At 49.9% G+C, this 25769-nt stretch overlaps 1 protein-coding gene across 1 annotated transcript; it reads right to left on the bottom strand.

Moving 5' to 3' along the window:
• Window positions 1-15195: 15195 nt before the first annotated feature.
• On the bottom strand, window positions 15196-25522 carry TDRD5 (tudor domain containing 5; the record flags this gene model as incomplete). The annotated part of the gene is made up of 10 exons (XM_084211304.1): window positions 15196-15351; window positions 16205-16405; window positions 17341-17407; window positions 18435-18641; window positions 19315-19520; window positions 20788-20874; window positions 22418-22548; window positions 23319-23888; window positions 24820-25058; window positions 25188-25522. The coding sequence occupies 10 exons, from the start codon at window positions 25520-25522 to the stop codon at window positions 15196-15198; spliced, it is 2199 nt and encodes a 732-aa protein (XP_084067430.1).
• Window positions 25523-25769: the final 247 nt, after the last annotated feature.

The raw sequence follows: 25769 nt of genomic DNA, 5'->3' as shown, positions 1-25769 counted from the left end.
TGAAAACACTAAATGTTTCCACATGCCCTTTTGGAGGGAATAAAATCCTCCAAGATAACCTTAAGAGAAAACAAAAGCCAGGCAAATAGCTCAAGCAGAGGTCTCCTTTAATTACTGCAGCCCAATGAGAGATAAAACAGAGATCCTTCGGAATAAACAAAAGGATTTGATTTCCTCCACTTCAGCAAAGGCAGCCACCATTTCTCTGGAGAGGTTTGGTGGTGAGCTTGGGGACTTGATGGGCTGACATGTCCTTGATGAATGGCAAAGCTTTGGGCCCCAGGAGAGGGAGCAGGAGGCTAAGCCCCTGGCTTGGGACTTCCAAAACTTCAAGTGGCTGCAAAGAAGTAGGTTTAGAGACGGGAAAACTCTGTCCTACCCACCCGAGCTGCCATCAGAGTTCACGGGGACTGAACAAACCCAGCACAGCGCTAAGCTGGACCACACAACCCTGAGAAAACGAGTCAGGATCTTGTAGGGCACCACAGCCCCGGAGCTTTGCCCAGACGAAGCTGTGGCGCAGGGACCCGGAGCAGCCCCGGGATGCAGGGAGCAGGATGATGCTGGGAGCATCCCACCCGAGCATCCCAGCCCCTTGTGCTCGGCGCCCCCCACCACTCGGGTTTCCCCCTTCCCATCGCAGCCCCAATCCCCGGCAGAGCCTTTCCCTGGCCCTGACTCCCCTGGAGAACCGCGGAGCGGGGGAGGAAGGCGGCACGGTGCCCGAGCCCTACCTGGGCGGCCGGGCCGGGCAGGAGCGGCGGCGGCGGGTCCGGAGCGCGGCGGCGGCTGGAGCGGGGACGGGCCGGGACGGCGGGGGAGGACCGGAGGAAGAGGAGGAGGGCAAGAGCAATAACAGCGGGAATAATAAATAATAGGAAGAAGAATAATCACCGGAGCGGTGGAGCGGGAGCGCCCAGGCGGGTCCGGCCGCGGGGGAGGAGTTTGTCGGGGCCGGAGCTGCCGCCCCCAGCGCCGCCCCCGGCCCCACGGTAGGGGAAAGAGGGGGGACACCCACTCAACACACACAAAGCCTAATCCTCTCCCGGGGGAGCACACGCTGGCAGCACCCTCGAACTCCTGGGTACCTTCAGGCTACCCCTAAAGCCAAGCCCTGCAGCGCCCCAGTCGCTGTCAAACCTGCAACATCCCCATGCCCAGGTCCTGCAGCACCCCAGCCACCCCAAAACCACTCTTGCAGTCCCCTGAGCACCCCATCCCTAACAGTGCCTCCTGATGTCACTGCCCCCTCGGCCCCATGGTGGGTGTCCGGAGGGTCTGGCTTGATCCATTCACCATGTCCCAACTACAATTCTGCCTCTGCAAACAGCCGGGAGAAAAACCCACCACACACCACTGCCACAGAGATAAACCAGGCCCAGGGGTGGGGATGCCAAGCTTGTCCACCATTTTTCAGACAGAACAACCTCCCCTCCCCACGACTCCCTGTAAAACACATCTCCCTTAGCAGACACTGGCTCCCCAGGGCGAGGCCAGAGGCACTGCTGGCTTTGCTGCAAGCTTGGCCCATGGCTGTGTGCCCCAAGCCCATGCTGGCACTGGGAACCCACACACACATAAACAGTTCTGTTCCCAGTAAGTGTTTCCAGCTGCTGGGAAGCTTTGTAGCTCCAAAGCAAGAGTTTAAGCTGGAGAAGGTACAGCTTGCAGTTGGCATTGCCTTTGGAAGCAGAGAGCTGCTCACTGCTGCGAGCTACGATAAAGATAATTGAATCTCATGCCTTGCACCACAAGCTGACCGCTGCGAGTGTGAGGATTGCTGTGCCTGGAGAACATGTGGCTCCCTGTTTCTCTCTGATTTTGGTCTCAACCAGGCACAAAAGCCACGGCAAGGCAGTGCAGCTTGGTGGGATCAATGCAGAACCTCTGCTACAGCGAGGCAGTCAAACTCTCCTGTGCTTCAGTTCCTAAGGACAAGACACCACTGATACTTTTCCTCCCTGCAGAGCAAGCTATAAAGCTGGGCAGAAAACACCACTCACCTTCTCCTCCGTCACCTTGCCGTCCGTCAGGGCATCCTGCTGGGCACGGATTGCTTTCTCTGTTCTTCCAGCCCAGCCCTTGCAGCTGCTGGTTGTGATGCCAGGAGCCCGAGCCGCTGATTGCTCCCCGGGATCCAGCAGCAGAGCTGAGGCAGGAGGAAATGAACGCTCGTTTGGACGCAGAGGGCTCTGTGCCTTCAGCAAAAGGGCAGGATGAATTATGAAATGCAAAGGCCAGATAAGTAGATCCTGCCACAGCACTCACCCTCTGCGCCTGCCGGCTGTGGGATGCAGGGCTGCTGTGGGATGCAGGGCTGCTGTGGGATGCAGGGCTGCGTGGCGCACACAAACACCTGCACTCAGCCCGGCCAGGGACAGCCTCCCTACTCCCCTGCCGGTGGGGGAATCCACATCATCCACTCCAGCACATCAGGGGGCTGGCAAATACAGAGGAGCACGGAGCACGCCGAGTGTTTCTGCGCAGGGTAGCAGAGATGCATTTTCCCGTTAGCTGGGCTTCAGAGCTGCTGGAGGGATGGGAATTAGAGACATCCAGGCGAGCACGAAGGAGGAGGAGGCCAGGAAAAGTGACAAAGTCATTTCCTGGGCTGCTGTGGGCAGGATGCAAGGAGGTGATGACAGCCCAGGATGCAGGGAGAGCCACTTCTCCCCTCAGCAAGCGCTGCCAGGGCCATGGGAGGCATTATTACAGCTAATTCAGGATCTGACATTTTGTCTTTTCCATAGATGGACATGGAAAAGAGTTTCTTTGGGCTTAAGGAGTCACTTGGCTTTACACAGAGCTGAGAGTGCCCAGATCCAGATGATGCTCCTCCATCACCCAAAGCTGGCAGGCGCTGCAGGAGAGCACAGCAAAGCCAGTGTGAAGCAGCATCGCTCCAGCGAGCAGGTTATCGGCTCGCCTGATTCCTATGCTGGTCTCATTTTTTTCCCCCTCAAGCTGTCTTTCCTATTGTTGTTACATTATTTTTTAAAGCAATGCATGGGTGACCAAACAGAACAGAGAAGGTGGGATTCCCACTTCGTGGTGGCTGGGAAAAGCTCAGGAACAGGAGCGCCAGATGCTCCGCAACGGGGAAGAAAATTAAAGCTGAAGTTTTTGTTTTCAGTTGATGTGGTTTTAAATAAAACACACGGTTTGGGAGGCTCAGCTGGCATGTTCAAAGTGTTTGAGGTTAGCACTACTGGCAAATCAAGCAGCAGTTCGATACAAAATACTTGTCAAGTTCTTATTTCAGTTTGTTTTGGGGCAGGAGCAACACAAAGCACCTGCAAAGCATCCTGCCTTGTTGGCATCTCGGGATCAGCCGCTGCCAGGGCACCACAAACAGCTCAGCGTGCCAGGCCCCAGGTACACAGGTACTCTGGCAATAGAGGGATCATGAGCCTGCCAGACTCTCACCCTCTGCCACCCTCAGATGTTGCAGTACCCACTGCACAAATGACTTGAAACCTTTTAAGTGTTGCAGCTAATCCTGATTCAGCACAGGAAGTTCTTGTGGGTTTTATGAAATTCCATCTTTCCTGTGCTGGAAAGGATTTCACTGACTAGTTTTAAAACAAAACCATAAAATACTTTTGGTTCCTTCTGGGTTTTTCTCTGTTGTAAAAATATCTAAGCTCCTAGACTTCTCTTTCCATACCCTTAATCATGAGGATGAACATTCAGGTAAATAACTCAGCGAATCCTCAATTTAGGTGCTTCTTCCACAATATCTGCACATGCAAACCCCACGAGATACCCAGGTGTGTGCACAGAGCCCCAGCCCTGCTGCAGAGCCCTGCTCCTGGGTGCCCTTGCCTTGGTACACCTCACCCCCTGCACTCCAGCACATCAATCATTTCCTTCCTGTTCAGGCCAGCATTTCTACCAGCCCAAAATGCTGATGCTGGAGGATGCTCAGGAGCTGAACCTGCAGCTGCTGGCAGGAGAATTTATTTCGTTCTGTGCTAGATCTTGCTTTTATTTTCATTTTAGCAGAACCCAAGGCTGCTGTATCAATCAGAAAAAGCCTGACAGTGTCAAATTCTGTCCTTACCTGCATCTAGCCTGCTCCTCACAGGTTGCAAGCTCTCTAGTTGCCTTGTGCCCTCAACATCAGGGCTTCTGGGCTGAAAATGGGGGATTAACACATGGAAAGGTCCTCAGGAGTCAGCCAGAGCATGTTTCTGCATCTCTGATTGGGGGGTGAGTGTATGTGTAGGTTTCAGTGTCTCAGCATGATCCTGTGACATCCTCACCCCTGGCTGGACCTTCACCCCTCTCATCCCCACCCAGGAGCATATGGCCACAGCCTCCCAAGGCTGCCTGCTCGCTGGAGAGAGCTCAGGGGAGCTCATAATGCACAGCTTCCCCCCGTGCAGCACATTTCCCATGCCAGATGTGCATTCATTAGCCATGGGACACCTCAGTGGGTTTGCTTTGGCCTGCACAAACACTGAAAAACGAGCTCAGCCACACAAGGAACATTCAGCACCTCCCTTATCCGAGGGATGTGCCCAGGGATGTGCTCAGGGATCACACACAGCCAGGCACCAGTGTCACAGGGGGCTCTCTGTGTGCCTGCACTCCCACCCCCCCAGTCTGATGGGTTTGGGGGACTGCAGAGACCCCCCCAAAACCAGTGGGTGGGGGAAAGCTGTGCTGTGGCACCTGCACACCCACTGATTGGGCAGATGGCTGTTTTCCCGCAGGAGCTGGTGAAGGGAGGGTGCATTGCCCAGAAGAGGATGTTTCCCCATCACTACAGCTCTCTAGGAACTCCAGCCTGCGTGTGGAGGACCAGGGCTGCCCACACTGCACAGGGACACACAGGACACACAGGGCTGCCCATCCGTCTGGGCTGGAGGAGAGACAGAAGGAGCCCTGGCTAATATCATTAGCCAAGAGTTATGCTTTCTCCTTCCCAAAGATAAAGATCATTAAACTCAAGCTCGAATATTTTACATCCAGAGCTGCAATGATGCTCCCCCGGGGTAGGGGTTTACAGCTTTGGGCTGTGATTAGGCAGCAGGCTAGTATTAACCCCTTGCACTCCCAGAGCATCAGCCTGGGAGCAAGAGCTGCTTCCCCTCTTCAGCTGGCTCAGACTCCCCATCCCAGAGGCATGGGAAGAAGCTCAAAAGCCCAGGGGGATCAAGGGACAGGATTTAAAGCTGTGGAGGGTAAATCTGGGTAGCCCATGGGGTACTTCACCTGTGTGCTCCTAGGCCCTGCCAGGAGCTAAGGATGCACTTTCCCTTACCTTGAGATAGTTCAGATGTGGGGAAAATATCCCATATTACAGTTTGGGCTGTTCAGTCTAAAACTGGGATGTTTGCCCTGAGCTGAGTAAACACCTCCCTCCTGGTTCATCCTGCCCAGGAGACACAGAGTGAGCCACACAAAGGGAGCAGGCTCCCTCACATGGAGTCTGGGCAAGTCTGGGATAAAAAAGGGGGAAGGGACAGCACCACCAGCTGTATCCACTGGGACAGCTATGAGAATGGTGGTGCCCATAGAAAACTTGGATAAATTAAAATACCTGTTGATTTTCATCCTCCTTGCCCAGCACATGTGAGGAGGCAGGATTTTTTCCAGCCAACACAGGGATCCCATGGGGAAAGTGCTGATGCCCTTTCCATCACTAGTGGATACAGCTCTGGCATGAGACACAGCTTTCCTTTTGCCCACACACAAACATGAAACCTAAATATTTGATGGAGCTGAACTGCTTTTCCTGGCTCCAGGAAGGAAATGCCCCACCTTGTGAGCAACCCGGGGCTCTCCAGCAAGGAGGTTTTACCCTGCCCCAGTGCTCCCCTGGCTGGGGGAGATGGGCTGCAGGGAGGTGAGGCTCTCATGAGAGCCAGGGATTTCCTTGGTGCATCGATTGCTGAAGGGTCTCTGTGCCTGCCAAGCCACAGCCCTGCCTGTCTTGGCAGAGGCCCATCAATCACTGTGGGCACAGACACAGCACTGGGCTGGTGGGGAAAACATGCCCAGTGGGATTTGTGGTTCATGTGGCTCCAAGCAGGACCAGCAGCAGGCACAGGGAAAAGCCCATCCCAGCCTTAAAGGGGGAGTTTGGATGGTGCTCAGTGGAGTAGGAGAGACGGACAGAGCAGAAAATTAACTCCTTGCAGCCAAGTGTGACCTCACCACACATACACCAACCACCCCTCCAGGCTCATGGGAACACAAGGTCCATGGTTTGGGTGGAACATCCTCCCAGGGACCATCCATGTGACAGGGTAGCACGGGACAAAGCCACAGGGACAAAGCCAGGCTCATACTGGCAAGCTTCAGGAGCCATCAGTGAGGAGCAAGGGGTGCAGGGGTGCCACCCCAACCCAAACCAGCACTCCTAAGCCCCGGCACAGGGCAGGGCTAAGACCTCCACTGGAAGGTTTCCTCCCCTCTTTCTTTGGGGGGAAGAGCCCTCTCCAACCTTCCTGGCTGCACAGGAGCCTTTCAAAGTCACACTCTGGCCATAATCAAGACAGCAGTGCCTGCCCAAACCCTGGCACTGGCCGTGGGCTGCCAAGCCTGACTCTTCTCTCCTTTGACACAGGTGAGAGGGAGATCAGGGAAGATTGAGCTATTACCCCAGTGACCACCCAGACAGCCCCCAGGAGGCTCCCAGGCTCTGGCTCTCTGCATTCCCACCTTCCCTGCCCTTCCTCACATTCTGCTCATATGTCAGCTCCCTTCTGGGTAACTGCAAGCACATGGGCAGACAGAACTTCAAAACTGCTGAGAACAAGCCCAGAAAGAGCCGGTCCTATGATGGCCTTGTTATAAATGATTGAATCTGCAGCCAAATTTAAAAAATGACAAAGATTTATTATATTAATTACAAATTATCAAAAATCTGCCACAGCTAAGACAGCATCAGCTCCAGAATTTGGCGCTGGGTGAACCTGGATCCGACTGACAGAGTGCCAGCGTTTCCCCGGTGGTTCACCCCGACCATCTCCAATATTGTCCATACAGATGCAAAAGGCGTGCCTCGATGTCTGTATAGCTGTCTTTCACACATACTCGGGTGGTGCCGGTGCTTCGGGATGACTGATGTAATTCCTGGCGCAGTTTCTCTTGAAAGGCTTAATCATCTCAAGGAAGACGACGTTCATGGCCCGGCAAGGCTTCATTCTTAAGCTAAGGACTTGATATTATCTTTAGTGTCGTCCGGGAACTGATTGAATAAAAATAGGACTATGCTCCCGGCCCGGCTGGAGCGGTCAAGGGCATGCGGTGGATTCGTGTAATATTTTATACATACACATATTTACTTATAGCATGAATTAACCATACATCAATAACAGCCTCCTGCAGCCTATGGACCTGGAAATCCAGGGAGCTACTCATGGGGCATCGGTGGCCAGGACAGAGATGAGTGACAGCACCTTCCCCTCGCCCTGCAGCCTAATTTGCGAGGCTGGGAAGGACGCACAGCCCCAGCTCCTGGCTCCTCAGCTTCCCCTCCGCATGCGGCAGCAGGGGAGGGATGCCCGGCTCCGCACGCAGCCCGGCCACGGCCACACGTGTGCGGCGGCAGCGGGGAGAGGTCGGCCCCGGGTCACCCAAATGCAGCTGGAGCACCGCGTGGGCTGAGGCTGCAGCGCCGCAAGGTTTGCGAGCACCTTCAGTGCCTGGGGAGTGGCTCCTGCCGCCATCCCAGCTCCTCTCCATCCCGCTCCCAAAGCGGCCAGGCCACCGAAACGAGCTGGTCTCACGCTTCTTGCAGCCCCTTCCCATGTCTGGAAGTGCTGGGGAGAGCAGTGGGGGCAGCCACGGCCTCTAAAGCATCCCTGGCTCCCCGGCCCCTGCTCGCTCCAGCGTAACCCAGGCTTGTCCTCATTTCAGGCCGGGCAAACGGCAGCCCAGCCCCAGAGGTAGTGAGATGATGCCAAACCTCCTAATGGAGCTTGACAGCAGTGGGATTAAAAGCACAAGTGAGATCGCAACCCCTCTGCAATCAGCTTGTGCCCTGGAAGAGCTGAATCAGAAAAGAAACCTCCTGGCAGCAGGGAGGGGATGAGGAGCCCGCCCACGCAGGGTGAGGGCAGCAGGGGCCAGGGGGAACCTCGTCCATCCCAGACCCTCTTCACTTGCCCTGGCAACTCATTATCAGTTAGGAAGGAGCCAATCTTCCCCTCCTGCAGCAGCACCAGCAAAGGGTTTCACCAACAGCAGTCCCAATTCCAAGTTGTCCTAAACTTTGGAGGCAGAACAGCCCACACCATCTGCCCCCCTTCTTCTTGCTGCCTGCGAGGTCAAAACATTCCACAGCATCCACAAGGAGCTCCCTCCTTTCTCCCTCTCCTTTGAATGCTGTGCTTGGAGTGGTGCCACTGACACTGGAAACACCTGAGCAGCTAGGTCCAAGATGGAGAGAAGACAGGAGACCTCACCTGGATGCAAGGGGTGCTCAGGAGGACACCTACAGCCCTGTTTCTGTGGGACAGGGTGTGCACAGATCCTTGCAGCAAACACCAAACCCCAGAGCACAGCCCTGGTCCAACCAAAAGGCAGCGCTGACCCATTTGCCACCTGAGGGATGCTGCAGCAGAATTGCTGCCCCATGTTTCCTTCCCATTCCTTCCTGCCACAGGAATATCTTGGCACTTCCCCCAAAGCCACCCAAAGGGGCCTTTGCAGAGATGCAGTGCTGGCCAGCTTGCATGAGCCATCCCAGGGATGTCCTCCAACAGGCCAGCAAGGCACAAGCACTGTCCCCATCTCTGCTCACCCAAAACCCAGTAGCCAGAGGCTGCTCTCCTGCCTGGCAGTCATTTTATCCCAGCAAAATGCAAGGCAAAACCAGGGCTTTTTACTGCAAGAAAAAGGGAGCCACTCCAGGGACTGGTGGGAAGAGCTGATGGGTCTTGGCACAGCGCTTAGGCTGAAAAGCTCCAGCTCCAGACCTTATTTTGCAGTGACCTGTACCAAGATTTGGCTTTTCCCTTTTTCTTGCCAAATGGAAAGAAAAAGAAAGCCTTCCAGGTCAGAGGAAAGAAAAGCATTTACTCGTGGGTCAAGTGAAACAATCTGATGCAGGGTTGAATGCACTTTTATCCTCCCCAAACAAGGAAAAGATTCAATTTCCATCTCAAAAAAAATCCCATCTAAAAATAAAACCACAAATGTTTTTAGGGTCAGAAGCACTCAATTTCGGTTTTCAAGCCCAAACGATTTTCTCAACTGAACCCCACGTTGCAAAGCATGGCTTGACTCAGAAGCGCAGAGCGGTGGGGAGGGGTGGGCTGAGGCATCGATGTGGAAAATGCCACCCTCGCTGGGATGGCACAGCCACAGCGACCACTGCAGGGCCAGCGCAGGACCGCCCGTGTGCCCGGAGGGAACCCCGAGCTCCGCTCCTGCCTGGCTGCAGCGCCGGGAGGGAGGACGGAGGTGTTTGGCCACCTCTGCTGCACGTTGCTCACCCAAAGCGAGCTGTCACTTCCCATCCTCCTCTCCAGGCAAATCCTTCCTGACATCCCGTTTAAAACTCAAAGTACCCGATTACCTCTGCGGCCAGGCAGAGGGAGAAACTCTTCCATAAACACCCCCCCCAAACCAAAATCCCTGCCTGGAGCACCGCTGCTCACCCTTCCCAGACCCACCCTCATGCCAGGGGTACCTGGGTCCTTCTTGAGGTGGGGCAGGTGTGGCTCTGCTCTCCCGTGCGTGGCCCCAGCCGCAGGAACACCGCATTTCCAGCACCTGCTTCCCACCAGCCCAGCAGGGGAAGAGCCACCAGCCCCACAGCTCCCTCCACCTGCCAGGGCTGACCCCGGACCCTCCCGTCCCCGAGTCCATTAGCAAATCCCTGGAGCACACATCTTGCTGCTGTTTGGCTTAACCCCAGCTTTTAGGGAGAGCTGCAGAGCTACGTTGCCTTTCAATTTTTAATTTCCTCTAAACATTTTGGTCCTCTCCCCAGGGACTCCGAGTCGATCACCTCTGCTGGCAGCACAGCTGCCCCACAGCTATGGGGAAGGGGGAAACCAGGGCAAAGGAGGGGAAAGCAGCTCCACCCCAAGCTCCTTTGGAGGAGCAGGACCCCTTTACATGCACAGCCCGGGATGAGGGAGATCCACACCAGGCTCCCCAGTGCCCCATGGAGATGCTCCACAAGGAGGAGGAAGGGGGATGACTCCAGATCCCTCCAGGAGGGACATGACACCTGAAGGGATGGGATTGTTGCCGAGCAAAGCACCCTCCTCCTTCCATCAGACCCCTCTGTGGGTCTGGGCTCCCCAAAAATTGGCAAGAAGGTTTATCCCTGGCACAGCCATCCCTCCTTCCCAACCACCTGGCACTGGCACACAGCAGTGGCCAAGAGCAAGGATATGAATACAGCATCACTTTCCAGTCCCTGAGGTATCTTTGTTCTTTTTTCCACTGCCTTAGGCAACAAATGTACAAACAGGGACCTGCTGGGCATGAGGAATGTGAGCTGAACTGCTCTGGGAAGGGAGATGCCGTCACACAGCTGGGAAGAGCAGTTCAGATCACTCAGAGCAGGGGAGCAGCTCCAGGTGGGTTTTCTGTCCCTCAAGAGCTGGGGGAGTCCAGGCTCAGGGTTAAGGTTCAGATCTTCACCTTTTATGTTGATTGAAAGCGAATGGAAAACTAACCAAACACTAGCAGACAACATGTGAATGGCAAAGCCTCAAAGAAAAAAGAAATCCTGATCAGCATGAGGAAAGATACACGGAATAGCAGCAAGGCCCTGTAGCCCACCTTCAACAGGCACCCAGGGTGAAAAAAGAGGGATGTGCCCAGAATATGCTCCCTCCATATTCAAACTGGCAGGTTTGGGAGTTCCCAAATCACAGGAACGTGTTTGACACGTGCTGGCTCCCTCCCACAAATTTGCTGCTAGCTTTCTGCACACATGTAAGCTCCCAGTATCCCCACAGCACCTTCCAGACCCCGTGGCATCTCCCCACTCTATGTTTCCTGAGACAGCAGTGGGACCCTTCCCCAAAGCTCCCAGCTGCATGCCCAGGCGGCCTGGGGGCAGGGAGCAGGATAAAGGCAAGGAGTGGGACAGAGGCAGCTCTTGTGGGGAATGAGGACCTGTCCACTGAGCAGGATGATCTTCAGCTCCTCACCTCCCCCGCCCTTCCAGGCCCCCGGAGGAGTTTGAGGCTGCAGGGAGTGGAGCTGCTGAGCACTGGCCTCGGCTGCCACCTAGCAGTGAGCCAGCAGCAGCAGGGACACACTGACAGCTCTGCCAAGATCAGGCCCCTGCTGCAGCCCAGGTGATGCCTCAGGTTTTATATTTTTCAGATTCTGCTCTGCTTTAGTGTGCAAGTATAGGTTTCATATTAGGAAATCTAGGCTTCATATTAGGGGATGGTGAGCTCTCTTCACAGAGCAGGGAGACAAAAAAATTACTTCTCTAGCTGGGGACCCAGGGAAAAATGATCCAAATCTCAGGCCCAAGAGTACAAACAACGGTGGACTGAAGAGAGAAAAACAAGAAAGATGGGCCAAAGCTGTAACTGGACAATTAACTCCAATATGCAAATGAGCCAAAATTTATAAAAGCGTCAGACCCCATGAGCAGCAGTCCATTTTGGGTTGTGCTGCCCAAGGTGGATCTGTTGAGGCCTCTTAATAAATCCCTACTTTATTCTTTAACTCCTTCTAGTCTCTGCTCTAGGTCAGCCTTCACAAGGCTTCACAGGGAGGTGGCAGGTGGGGTCTGGGAGACATCCTGCACCATTTGGAATTTTAGGAGGTGGCAGCCCACTTAGGGCCACAGGTCACAAACCCCAGCCCTTTTCCATGGGATACAAAACTCATCACCCCATTTTCCTGTCGTCAGGAGGCACTTGGCACTGCCAGGGCAGCCTGAGTAAAAAGAGGATCTGGGGATCTTCTCAGGACACCTCACCATGGCCCCAGCTGTCAACCCCTCCCTGAAACCAAAAGGGGGTTCTGCAGCAGAGGGTGAGCTCTGAGCAAGCTCAGTGATAACAAAAATGTACAGTGAGTGCCCCAACCCAAACATGGCAGCAGAGAAGTCAGGAAACCTCTGAAGCTCCCACAGGGTTGGACAGCCCCTGCTCCTCAGCATTCTCCTTCCATCTCCTTCATTAGCTTTCCCAGGAGCTGCTTTCTAACCAGCCACAGATTTTTGGTTTTTAGCTGTTTCACATCCCAAACCACCCTTAAATGCTGGGGAAAAAAAAGTGAAAGAATAGAATAATACAATGGTTTGGGTTGGAAGAGAGCTTTTAAGATCAACTAGTCCAATCCACAAATGTCTTATGCTAGGCTTTTACACATTCCAGTATTACTGCTAGTATAATTCAGCTTTTCTTGGTGGTTTGCAGAAGAAGATACCTCTGGTGTGGCTGCAGGAGGGCACAGAATGGCTCTTGAAGTCCCTGAAGAAGTGAGGAACACTCCAGACACCAGAAGAGCAGCTGGATGCCAGCATTCCTAAGCAGGGCACTTCTGCTTTCACAGCTTTTTTCTGCATAAACATCCATTAGGATCACTTGCCACGGGCAAGGAGCTACACAAACACGGTCAAGCTTCAGGCTCTCACTGGATTCCTCACAGATTTTATTCCATATCTTTAAGATGAGATTCCTGACACTTTGCACACATGACATCCAACAAATCACAGCATCTTCTTCTTGGGAAAGGAGGTTTCTTCAGCTCTCCTCACAGCAAGGAGTGTGTAGAGCAGCCACTGTATTCAAAACCAAAATCACATCCCCACACAATGTCAAAACAGCTCATGCACTGAAGGAAGGAGGGAAGGGCAGCCAATTTCCCTCTCTTAAACTTAAAGGATACATAACACAATGTGACACTTGGATGTTCTCCTGAACCATTATATTAAAGAGCAGTAACTCAGTACATCACCGGTACAACAAAAACAAACTACTCTCCTGAAAGTAAAACTAACATTTATCACACATGCTGGGCACACCTGAGATATCACACTCCAGGTTTTTTCAAGGGATTAAACGTTTCTGAACAAAAAAACCCTGACAGCAGGGTCATACAGAGAGCCTGTGCTGCTCCAGACATCCTTCCTTGGCAGCAGCTCCAGCTTGTCCCCTCCTATCACACCTTCCTTCTCAAGCTGGGCAGCCACTGAAGCAGGCATGGGAAGTGGCCAATCATGCAGCTGCCAACACTGCAGAGAGCAGGGCAGAAGGGACACACAGTTCCTGAGGTGGCCCTTGGTCACAGAGCCCAGAGCACGGCAGAGGCCAACCATGAGACTCCTGGCAAGGTGTTGGTCTTCATGTTTTCTTCATCTGCATAAAGGAACACAGAAAAGAAAGATCAAAGCTACACAAGCAAATCCAAGAGCTCCAGTATCCCTTTTGCCTGGACCTCACCAGGTCATGGAAAGAAGACTTGCCAGTGCACACCTGTTTGATGAGTCTGACATGGCATAATGCAAAAATCCCTCTCCTCCTGCTGCTCCACCTCCACTTCCCCAGAGGTGGGATATCAGATGTGAAGTCAGTAGGTTTTGTCTGTGGAACTCTAGAGACAAAGTTCCAAGGCATAAATAGCCACTGCCTTTGGCAAGGCACTTAATCCACCTTGTAAACTGAGCAACTCTTGTATGGGTGTTGAAATTCTTAAATCATTTGGAAGATGGAAGACAAGCTCCCACACAGGGAACTCACAGGGTTTACAAAATGCTATGGCTGAGAGACTGGGAGACTCAGTATGAAATGAACACTGGAGTGGAGAAATAAATACTTCTGCAAGCAAGCAGCGGAAAGTCTAGAAAAGAGAACAAAACCCAACAATGAGAGAACTAACCTCAATTCATTTTATTCCCATTATGCAACTAGAAATCCATTTTGCTGCACAAAGGTCAACCCGATACATTGCATCCAGCTGTTTATTATTGTGGCATCTCCAGCCCACAGAAACACCAACATTTCCATCTGTTCCAGCAGCACCAGCCTTAGGATACCCAAGAGGGGCTGCAAAACTCACAGCACAATAACAGACTGCTCAACTTTCTGCCAGCCAGTTTTGACTGATGAATCTGTTCATACTGTCAAGGGAGCACAGCATGAATGGTCCAACAGTGGGATGGACAGCTTCACTAAGTTGGGCTCTGCTGGAAAAACTTTCTATCTGATCTGGGTCATCTTGTCTCATTTCTGCTGGTTGCCTGGAGTAAATAAAGAAGGTGTAAAGGTCTTCCACTGACTTGACTAAGACAGCAAGAGAATGAAGTGTCTGCAAATGTGTGTCAAAAAAAAAAAAATATCGAGAGGGTGCAGTTAGTGCACACTCAGCTCATTAGCTGCCCTGATCTTAATTAAGTCCCCCTGGCCAAAGGGCAGCTTTTCCTCCACAGCAAGCTGGAAGGAGCCATAGATTATTACCAGACACAAGGCACCCTATCCAAGCAAAGAATTAACAGCTGTCTCATCTCTCAGCAGCCCCACGCAGAACCAGTGATGGCAACGACAGAGGGAGTTTCTGCAAGGAGGCAGGAGCTGAGTCAGAGGAAGCCCCTCTGCATTTTTGCTTAAGAATTCAAATTAAATTTACATTTCAGGGATGTTCACTCATGTCTCAGCCACAGATGAGAGCAGATGTTTGTATTTTTTAGCTCAGTATGGAGGATAAAACTAGTGAAATGATAGACAATCAGCAATTCAACCACAGGTGTTCAAAAACTGGGTACTTGCTCTCTAGGCTGCTTCAGTTGTCAGGGCACAAGGGGACTGTGAGGCACTCCTGCAGCAGCAAGGATGGCTGGGCAGCAGGAATTCAGTGCTGACAGGATGCCAAGACAGGCATCACTAGAGCCCAATTAGCCAACTACTCAGCTGGATACCAGCAACCCACTGAAAACCTCTGCTTAACATGCAGGAAAAAAGATGAGTGTTAGGACAAGGCTACAAGATGATTTTTATTTCTTCTTGCCACCCACATCATTCCCACTGAGGGACAGGATGCATTTACATTCCTCTAGTCTTCAAATCACCACCTGTGTCTGACATTTATGAATCTTGCTTTAGTCAGCTAGGCAAGGAAGTCTCCAGATTCCTGCATTTGAAACACAAACTCAAGATCTGCAGTCTTCCCCGCATTGCCTTCTTCCAAAACAAGACACATTGGCTGAGCCCTGGAGCTGATTTCATGGAATGACAGCGGTGCCAAACTCTCACCTGGTCACAGCTCAGCCCCATTCAGCTTCAAGGTTGCTGTTTCCCTGTCTGCATCTCGAGATTCCTGCTGCAAGCGAAGGTCTGGCTCCACCACTTCAGCATTCCCCTGCTTTCCACTGGGCTGAACGTACAAGGCTGAAGGATTCAGTTCCTCAAATTCCTAGAAAAAATAAAAACCAGAACAGTAAAAAAACTTCACATTGTAGCTACTACAAAAAATAAAAGGATGCAGCAAATCACTTAACAGGTCAGCAAATGGGTGAAGGTGCACAACACCCAAGAATTAGCTCCCAATTCTTGCAGAAATGGCCTCATTAAGAAAATCAACTCCTCTTTTGCCAGCAGCAAAATTTCTCAGCAATACCCCCCTCTGCCCCAAAATTGGGTCGACACATGCAAAGATACCATGACAGGATCTAATCCTGCCAGAACATGCATTCTGCATCTGCTGAATACAACAGACAGAAGCACTCCAGGCTGTAAAACTCAGCTTTCTGCTGAAATATAAAATCATGGCAGTACCTTTCCAAGGGTTTGCACAATCCACACAGTTCTTACTGGAACTGAGCTGAGACATGCAAACAAGGCCACAGGTAAGCCTAAAGCACAAATGATCTGGCTTACAACTGGTGTGACAATAGGCAATTACCATGGTTATGCCATCCAGCACTGTACATTTCACTGGCAAAATATGAGAGTTTGTAAACCAAAACCATTTCCATATCAACTTTTAAACCATTGCTAGAAGACAGGCTGAAAACAGCTTGTTCTGCTAAACTGAACATCTCTGCTGTACCATCAGACTCCACCTGAACCAAAAAGCAAGCTCTCCACATAGAGTTAGACACTCTGGGATGCAGTCACAAAATGAAAAGCTACAGGAAAGCAGGGGATACCAGTTTTGCTCTTCACAAAACCACTTGCTTCAAGGTAAGAATCTTCCCATTTACAGGCACCCAAGCAGGGATCCTTCCCTTCCCCTTCCTTTCAGCAGCACTGGCCTCCTTCCTCACCTGGGAAGGGATGTTCTCCCCACAGACATCAGCATATCCCATATCCCTCAGGACAGAGTGGAAGTAGACATCCTCCTTGGTGGATGTGTCACACAGGAAGAGGTACAGAACACCATCCACATATTCATCCACGATGCCCACAAGCTCCTTGAAGCGACAGAGATGCTTGAACAGGAGAATTGCTGCACTGGACCACGTACCCTGAAGAGGAAACAATTTAAAATTACCACAAACAGACCAATATCCACCACCTGAGACTTTTCCTTGTGGTGGGCACTTGTCAAAAGCCCATTGAGCTAGGCCAGGCCAGTGACAAACAGAGGAAAGTCAGGCAGAAAAAACTTCCCAGCATGAAACTAAACCAAACCACCCCAAAGCCTGCAATTCTCATTACACTGGGAATGCCCTTTCACCCTGAATACCTACTTCCAAACACAGTTCCATGGCATTCACCAGTGATTTTATCCCAATTGCCTAAAATACAGTTGTTTGTTGGGTTTTCTTTTTTAATTCCTGGAATCACAAGACTTTACAAACATTAAAAGTATCAAAAGTTAGTAAGATGCTGCTAAGCCTCACCACAAGAAAAACTTATTAAGCTTCAAAACCCAGGGGAAATAACTTTTTTAAAGCAACTTCCCTAAAAACACACAGGCAGCAACTCTGCTCATATGCTTTCCTTCAGAGATTGTACTTCTTGGCTTCTTGACCAAGAAGTTTCCCATCACACAGAAATCTTCCTATGACCTCTGTAACTCTGGCTGTGCTAACTGCCATCTAACCAACTCACTTAAAGCTCTGTTACAGAGTAAGTTTTTAAAACAGGGGGTTGGAGCTACCAAGGCTTCAGAAGAACCTTGGGGAACAACTGGCAGGGAGAGGAACAAGTTTGCTGTGTTGCTTCTGCAAGAATATAAGCAAGAATGCTTTGATGGCAAGGAAAGCACTGAAAGGGTGATTGCCTGTAGAGCAGACACCCAGCACACTCTGCTGAACATAGCAGCACTAATTCTGCTGTAAATATCAACAGGACCTGACCTCATCCAAATGTTTGCCCTTGGCAGGAGAAAAAGACAACCTTTACTTGATAACTCCTCTACATATGTCAATAAACAAAACTGCATGTGGACACCTACCTGCACAGGTTTTACCCATGCCAAGGAACATGGGATGGCCTGGGCAGGGAGCTTCAAGTAGTGCCACCTAAAATACAAAGCAAAACCATTACAGCAAAAGCAGGGATTAATCAGCAGAAGAGCAGAACTTCCTCCTCTTCTGGGTTTTACTACCAGTTTAGGAATGCAGAAGCATACATTGGACTGTGCACTCACGACTAAAACCCAACAGCAACTCCATACCCAGAGAATGGGCACAGTAAAACCAGCAATAATAACTGGTCCCTTATGCACTCTCTGGCCAAGGACATTACCATCAAAACCCCTTGTGGAGACAAAGTTACAGATAGAAAATCCTGACTTTTGAACCAAAAAATGCCAACAGCCAGGCACAAGGAAAGGCAAACAAGGGGGAAGACACAAATAGGGAAAATGTGCTGAGCTGCAGAGAAAAAGTACCTCTGACATTGCAAACAAGTGCTACCTGGGGGATGTGCCTTCAGGAGAATGGATATACACATTCATGCAACCCAGGAAGGAGCACAAGGGAGCTTGCTCCGACATGACAGACAGACAGCAGCAAGAGGACACACTGAAGAGTGAAGGCAGACAGAGGAAAGGATTTAGCAGTGTACCCCAGGGGCCAGTGCTGGGTCCAGTATTGCTCAATGTCTTCATTATTGACCTGGGGGATGGGGGAGAATCTGCCCTCAGTCTGCTGATAACACAAAACTGGCAGGAGTGGCTGATGCCCTCGAGGGTCTGGTTGCCATCCAGATAGCTCTTGACAGGATAGAGAAATGAACAGACAGGAACCTCACAAAGTTCAACAAAGTTCTGCACTTGGGGAAGAACAACACCAAGCATCAGCACAGTGCAAACCAGTTGGAAAGTGTCATTTTTACCAGGAGAGTGACCAAGCACTGGAATGGGTTGCCCAGAGAGGTCATGGAACTGTAATCCTTGGAAACATTCAAAAACCATCTCAGCATGGTCCTAGGCAGCCTATTCTAGACTGCCCTACTGCAGCAGGGAGCTTGGACAGGATGACCGGCAGAACCCTAATCCAACCTCAGCTGTTCTGCAATTCTGCTGCCCATGGGTAATTCACTTACTTGAGGAACCTCAGCCAAGACTTCTGGACAATTTGGAGGTGCCCATAGTCTGCATAGAACACCTCTACCTCCTGGTCATTGATCACACGGTGGATGATCACACGGTACCACCACTTGGAGACCATGACACAGCAGAGCTGCCCAGGCCTCACTGCAGACTCAGGCATGATGTATTTATCAGAAGCAACTTTATGTGAGTAAACGTGTCTGTAAAAGATAACAGTGAGAAACCAGCCTTAGGAGGATGCAGGAGATGAACAAGGAGAAATATATGGGGCATCAAAAGAATCCTGACTTTTTAAAGTCCCCATGCTATGAATTTTTAGGAGTTGTTTCAATAGCCTCTTTACATCTCTGTTCTGCCACACTTAAAACTGAAATAAAATTGCAACCCCAAACTTTCAACATTTGAATGATACTCTTGGGGTCCAACAAAGTTAATTAATGGGGATTAATCAGAGGCTAAACACAATCATCCTAATCATTACTTTTTTACCATCACCTTGTCATATCAGGATTTCTCATGAACCAGGTTCTGCAGTACTGGCCCAGGTGCAGTATTGGAGGTGGAAGTAAAAGCCTGAACTGAGCACATTAGCAACAGCTGCACAGACAAGACACAAGAACCCTCCAAGCTCCTTTCCATAACCCTTCCAGGCTTACAAAGTTCAGAACTGCTAGGACACAGACAAACCACAGGAACTGCTGGTGACCACACTTACTGCTTGTTAGTTAAAAGGGATGCACATTTTGAGTAGTGTTTCGGGACACCACCAGCATCTCTTTAACAAGTCATGAAGCCAGCATGACCATCACCAAGAGCTGGGTGCCCTGCTCCCTCAGCACAAACACCCACTGCACTGCCACAGCATGCTCCCACCTCATCTCAAACATCAGATCCTGCAGTTTATAGGATGCTTCTGTGCTGCAGACGTGGATGTAGAACTGGCTAGGAGAGACAACGAATTCCACAATGACTCCCACCAAGCACCTTCTCTTCAGAGGTGGCAAACTGCAAAGGCTTCTGTCCTGAACAGCATCTGGAGGGATTTCTGGAGTCAGTGGAAATTGCTGAAAACCTTGATGCTACAAGGGGATAAGGGGGAGATGGTACTCAGATGTCTCATCATGCACTGAACACACATAATTGGTCTTTTCATTAATTTAAAAAATAGTTCTGCTTTCCTGAGCACTTGTGAATTACTGAATATCAGAGAATCACAACAAATTGGGCAAACTTGGATGAAAACTTTCCCTGTGATAGAAACAATCATTTTCACACTCTCTTATTTTTTCCCTCCAGTTTTAAGAGGGGTGCAACAAAAATACCTTGCTCATATTCTTGCAAGGAACAAAGCAGAGGAATTGAAGTCAGGTCACATATTTAGACAAAAGTAGTGAATGTCTAAAAAGCAAAACAAAATCAAACCCCAAACCCAACCCACCTCTTTGCTGGATTTTACTGGAAAGATATTATTTCTATATTCCATGACCATGAAAAAGTACATGATTGAACCAGCAAAACTATCTGAAAATGATTCTGAAGTGACAGAAGACATGAATGCATCCCACTTTCACACTAGAGATACTTCCCAAAGATAAAAGCAGTCAAAATCTACAATTTCTGTTCTTTTCCTCACTTTAGACAAATTTGTACAAGTGAGCTGTTCCCACAGCTTTCAATTTTTCATTATTCTAACTGCTGAAAACATTATTTCACTTGAAGTAGTATGGATGGGAGCCTTAATCCAACATCAGCTACTTTCACTGCCTCAAGAGCTTTCTTTTGTGCCAGCAGACAACACTTCTCCAATGATTAAAGTCAAAACCATTTCAATTTTACTTATTGTGAGCACAGTACAAATTATCACTGCAATACACATCAGGCAAGGTGTGGGCAATTCATATTCCAGCACACTCCCTGTTCCTTATTTCTAAATTCAACTGCAGACAATGGGATTTTGCAACAGTGGCTCTCTTAATCACTTTGTAAAGGTGCTGATCATAGAATCATAGAATATTCTGAGTTAGAAGGCACCCACAAGTATCATCAAAGTCCAGCTCCTAGACCTGCAAAAGACCATCCCAGGAATCCCACCATGTGACAGAGAGCATTGTCCAAATATTTCTTGAATTCTGGCAGGCTTGGTGTTATGACTTCCCTGGTCTCTCCTTCTGCAGACTGAGTAAAGCCTAATGCACTTCAATATTTTGGAGCTAGAAATTTTGACTAAAACATTTGAGTGAAACAGTGAGTTGACATTTTTGAGTCTAGGGGCAACTGAGGGAATTCTGGCCTGAGCAGCAGCACTGCCTCTAAAAACCCCTCACAATTTCACAAATCTCCCCTTACAATTTCACAAATTTCCTCTGTGTAGTCCCTGTGAATAGTGGCATTTCTAAGGGACAATCTTGCTCTGATAAAGCTCTTCAGGTCAGACTGTTAAGGGCACACATGAGCTTTATATGCCAGCTCACATATTGTTAGGGACAACAGACATTTCTTCGAAAGACATAGGGGATGAGCACTTGAAAAGAAACTCACAAAATGCAACAAAGCTATAAAGAGATAAAGCAAGTGTACACAGTGTAAAATCAGGCTTTATAAGAGGTATGACTAGCAAGAGAGGCTGACTCCTTGCCCCAGGCTGGACTGGCAGCTGCAAAGAGGGGTGTGGGTGACACTTTCTGTCATGGCAGCAAAAAAAGGCTCCTGAGAGAAGCAGCTCTGTCTTCTTTATCCTTCTTGGAACTGAGCAGATGGACTCAGCCCTTGGTGCCCCATCTGACCCTGAAAACACTTCCAGGACACCTGGCAGCAGGGCAGGGATCAGGTTGCATCTTTCCCCTCTACCTTTCAGCATCCTGATGAACAAATGTCCATTGCACACCCAAACAAACACAGCCTAAATTGCCTTTCTTGTCTTTAGAGCTTTTTAAAAACAAAACAGCACACCTCATAACACACAGGAGTTGTATAAACATCTTGCAAGTCTTCTCTTGCTAGGATCTTTAAATGGGTTCCTTCTGCAATACTTAGGAACAATCTGGGGCTACATGGACCATATCCCCTCTTTCATTGCCTTCACACAATCAGACTTGTGGTTTGACCCAGGGAAATTTCCTGTGGACCTCATCACACCAAATTAAAATTTCTTTAAAGGATCAGAACAGGCTGCCAAAAATCTCTCAAGTGCTACACAAAGTCCAACTAATAGCTCCAGGCTTCCAAGCTCATTAGAACACAAAATACCAAAGTCAGGAAGAACCCTTGGGATTCTTTCCCTACCTCTAAGCTCCAATTGTACAGCTGGGTATAGCCACAAGACAACCTTGGCAGAGGAAACAACTCTAAGCAGGAGGATTTTCCTGAGAAAAAGAAGGCCTAAAGGTGCTCAAAAGAAAAAAAATAAAGGAGGGACAAACAAATTTTGCCAAAAAGATTTGGAAGTTCAAAGCCTCTGCACCACTATTCTCCAGTCCCTTCTAAAACCACACTGCTAAACAAAACAAAATAATGATAATTTCCTACCAAAGAGCAGACTTGAGACTGCAGGAATCAAGGTCACTGAGGAACATTCCCCAGCTCTGTCAAACCGGTTGACACTGAAGCCCTGTCAACAGCAGCAGGGGAAATTTCACACAACTGGTCTCACAACAAAGTTATCCAAGTCCAGTTACAAGTAACTATATCAAAAGGTATCACCACTCTTGTAAATGAGCAAGATAACACCTAACTGGCCTGGGATGAGCTGACAGACCTCAAGACTAAAAAAGGACTGACTCTGGATGGCACATAAAGCTATCAACCAGGTCACTATGAGTCTGCTTGCCACCAGAGACATCTAAAACAGGTACAAAAATGTTTGGAAGCAGTGGTGCCTCAAAAAAACGCAAACTCAACAGAAACAAAGATAGTAAAAAGAGTATCAGCCCTTGAAACTGACATGAAAAATCTACAGATCATTTTTCCAGCAACTTACCTGTTTGAGGTGATCACCCAAATCTACTGCTTGTGTTTGCACTGGCTCTGAATCCATCAGAGTTGCTGCCTGGTAGGAGCTCTTTGTCTCACAGGTGGGTTCCAAAGAAGGCATCTCAGCTGCACATGCTGCTGCAAAGACAATAATTTGGCTGTTATTCTTTGTTGGACTGATACAGTGTTGCATATTGAGCAGAAAGGGAAAACATAAAAAAATGGAAGTCTGAAAGCATTAGTGTTGTTTTCCTCAATACTGGTAGCAATCACAGCCACATTAATGAGGATTCACTGGGTCAGGAAGTTAAAACAAGAATCACTTGCTCTTGTAAGCAAGCTGAAGGTTAAAATCCATTGCTAGAATAACGTTAAAATGTATTTTCCCTGGAAAAGCTGTGAATTTGGGAGGAACTGTGATTTTCCACCCCACAGGTTTTATGGGAATGATGAGGGTATCTGCAGTGCTGTCTATTGTGGAACACTGTAGCCATGCCTTTCAGGCCAGTGCTAAATCTTCAGTCTCAAGAAGTGTATGGCAAAAGCTCTACCAGCCTGCAGAGCAGACATTGAGAAGATCCTTTTTCACCTATCACCTGGAAGAACTAGAAATCCCAGTCCTACACACACACACTCAGCAAGCCCATACTCTGAATGGGCTAATCAGCCCTCCTTTCACCTCACACCACAAAACAGTGCCAAAAACCTTCCCGTTAAAATCTCTGCTACCAAGACAACTGCCTCGTGACAGCCGCCTCTGCAGCACTCAACAGCCCTTCTGTGCCAAAGCCCAGGGGAATCAGGACTTCTGCAGCAACTGGAAATGCAGCAACAGAAACTTGAAAGGCAGCTGCTTGGCCACAGAGCTTGGAAGAGCTATGTGCTTTCAGTTAAACACACCACCTCACCTGGCAGCAGCTCTTCTTCCCGAGCCTCACCTTGAGGCATCTTTTCTTCCCGAGCCTCACCTTGAGGCATCTTTTCTTCCTGAGCCTCACCCTGAGGCTCCTCTTCCTCCTCAGCTTCACTTTGAGGCATCTCCTCTTCCTCAGCCTCACTTTGAGGCACCTCTTGCTGTTCTATCTTGCTTGCCAAGTACTTCCTCAGGACCAGCAAGGAACCTGCCTTTGTTTGCTCAACAGCAATGGAATCAGACATGCTCCTGAGGACTTCAAACACAGACAAAAACCCGTACTGCCTGTACTGCAACGCCCGGCCAAAGCGTCTGAGGAAGGCCTTGTCCAAGTCTGCCAGCAGAAGTGGCGAGGAGCTCAGCAGGTCCTGCAGCTCAGCCTTCACCACTGCTGGCAGGACAGGAGTCCCAGCACTCAGAGTCTGGAAACTCTGTGGATTCTTAGAGTTCTTAGCGGGTAAAGTAGAATTTGCCTTCATAGCAGTTTTCTTTGACGCCTTGCGTGTCTTAACTTTCTGGCTGGCAACCAGCTTGGCAATCCCTTTGGTGGAGTCATCTGCAATGGCTGCAACAGAAAGAAATAAACAGACAACCAGAACAATGAACCATTAAAAGCTCTACACTGGCAAAGCTCCTCTTCATTCCTTTCTTTCCTCTTCTCCACACCCCTTCCAGAAGCAGTTTTCTCCTTCAAAAGCAATCACACTAAACCATCGTTCCAGCGACCTTGCCCTTTGCAAACTGGACTGAATTATTTTTAAAAGCCAGCAACCAGTTTGCACCTTAATCCCTAGAAATTCAGACCAAGCAGGAAGGCAGGTCAAATTCTTGGATGCAGGATCACAAACAAAAGCCAAGCTCCTGAGAGTTTTGCTGGGAAAGCAGAATCACAGTAAGCTCTCATTACAGAGCACCCCCCTATCCAAAGGTCTCCCTGGAGAACAGCCCAGGTCTTTTCCAAGCTTCTAAACAACTTTTTCTTGTGTTACTGTAGCATTCAAAAAGCCCCCACCATTCCACCCTTCCCAATCAACTCTTGGCAACTGCCATTCATTGTCACAACTCTTCCCCAAAGAAAAAGAAAATGAAAAAGGTTTTCTGATACAGGCTAAGATTCCTGTGGGGTCAGGTACAGAAACCTTCACAGCTTCTCTCAAGAGGCCCCATCCCTGGTTTTGGGTCAAGCTGTAGTTTGCATTTACAGGAAAAAGTGATACTTACCAGTTCTAGTGTACACATAAGGAAATGTTATGTCAGTTTCTAAACCAAGTGGAGAGCGAAAAAGTGTACAAAAATAACTAGAAGCATGGGTGACTTTTTCAGGAGGGAAGAGCACAGAAGTGCTAAAAGACAGATCAAAATATAAGAAGAAATATCAAAGACAAAAAATTAACCAGAGTCGTATGAGAAACAGATTAACAGATATGCACATGTGAACATCACTCCAATATGAGGCTCCAAACAACTCCTCCACCCATCTGGAAACAAAACCTCACCTTTGAGGATTAAAGCACCATTCTTAGAAGAACAGATTTGGACAACTTCAGGCATTTGTGTCACCAGCTCCAGGGTGGACTGGAAGCCCAGGTCGCGCAGAGGGAGAGGTTTGCAGACCATGGCCATGTACTGCTCCTCCAGCTGCTCTGGCGTCAAGCCTGCTTTGGCAGCGATCAGCATGGCCCTCACCTCCTTCTTCAGCACCTCCATCAGCTGCGCCTGCTTCGATGCCTCTGTACTAAAGGGGGACACAAGCAAGCAGATGACAACTTGTACCACAGCTGCTCGTAATCACATGGAATTTTACCTTTTTCCCACTTAGCCCCTGAGAGCTGGCAGCACGTTCACGAACAACCCCTGTATTCACCTGCCGGCACCCCTGGAGTTGAACGCACCCTTAAACCTCCGCCAGTGCAGACACCCCTGCACGTCCACACTGCTGCCCGAGGACACCCCACCCACCGCCGGCGCCCCTCGCAGAAACCCCAGTGACCCCCAAGGCGGGGGTTCGCCCCGCAGGGTCTCTGTCCCCACAGACATTCCCGCTCCCCTCAGCCCCCTGCCGGGACCCCCCGCTCCCACACGCACGGCGCCATCGCTGCGGCCTCCCCGTGCGCCTGCGCGGCGCTTTTCCCGCCTTTCAGGGCGCGAGGGCGGGGCGGGGCCGGTCCTCGCCTCCCTCACGCCGGCCGGGGCCGCCATTGCTGCGCCACTGAGGGGGGCGGTCGGCACCGCCCTCAGCGCTGAGGTGGGATGGGCTTTCCGCTGCCTCGGACCGGCTGGGGGATGCCCCTCCTGCCTTCTTAAAAAAAAAAAAACAACAAAAAAACCCCCCAAAAAACCAAGAAACGATTGGAGAAGATCTCTGAGATGATCGTGTTCGACCCAACACCACGACGTCAGCCAGGCCATAGCACCGAGTGTTAATGTCCAGTCCTTCCTTAAACAC

Source organism: Fringilla coelebs (genome assembly GCF_963513975.1).
Source record: "Fringilla coelebs genome assembly, chromosome: 9".
Classification (NCBI taxonomy): domain Eukaryota; kingdom Metazoa; phylum Chordata; class Aves; order Passeriformes; family Fringillidae; genus Fringilla; species Fringilla coelebs.
The sequence above is the reverse complement of the archived record's forward strand: the minus strand, read 5'-3'. Positions and strand labels throughout refer to the sequence as shown.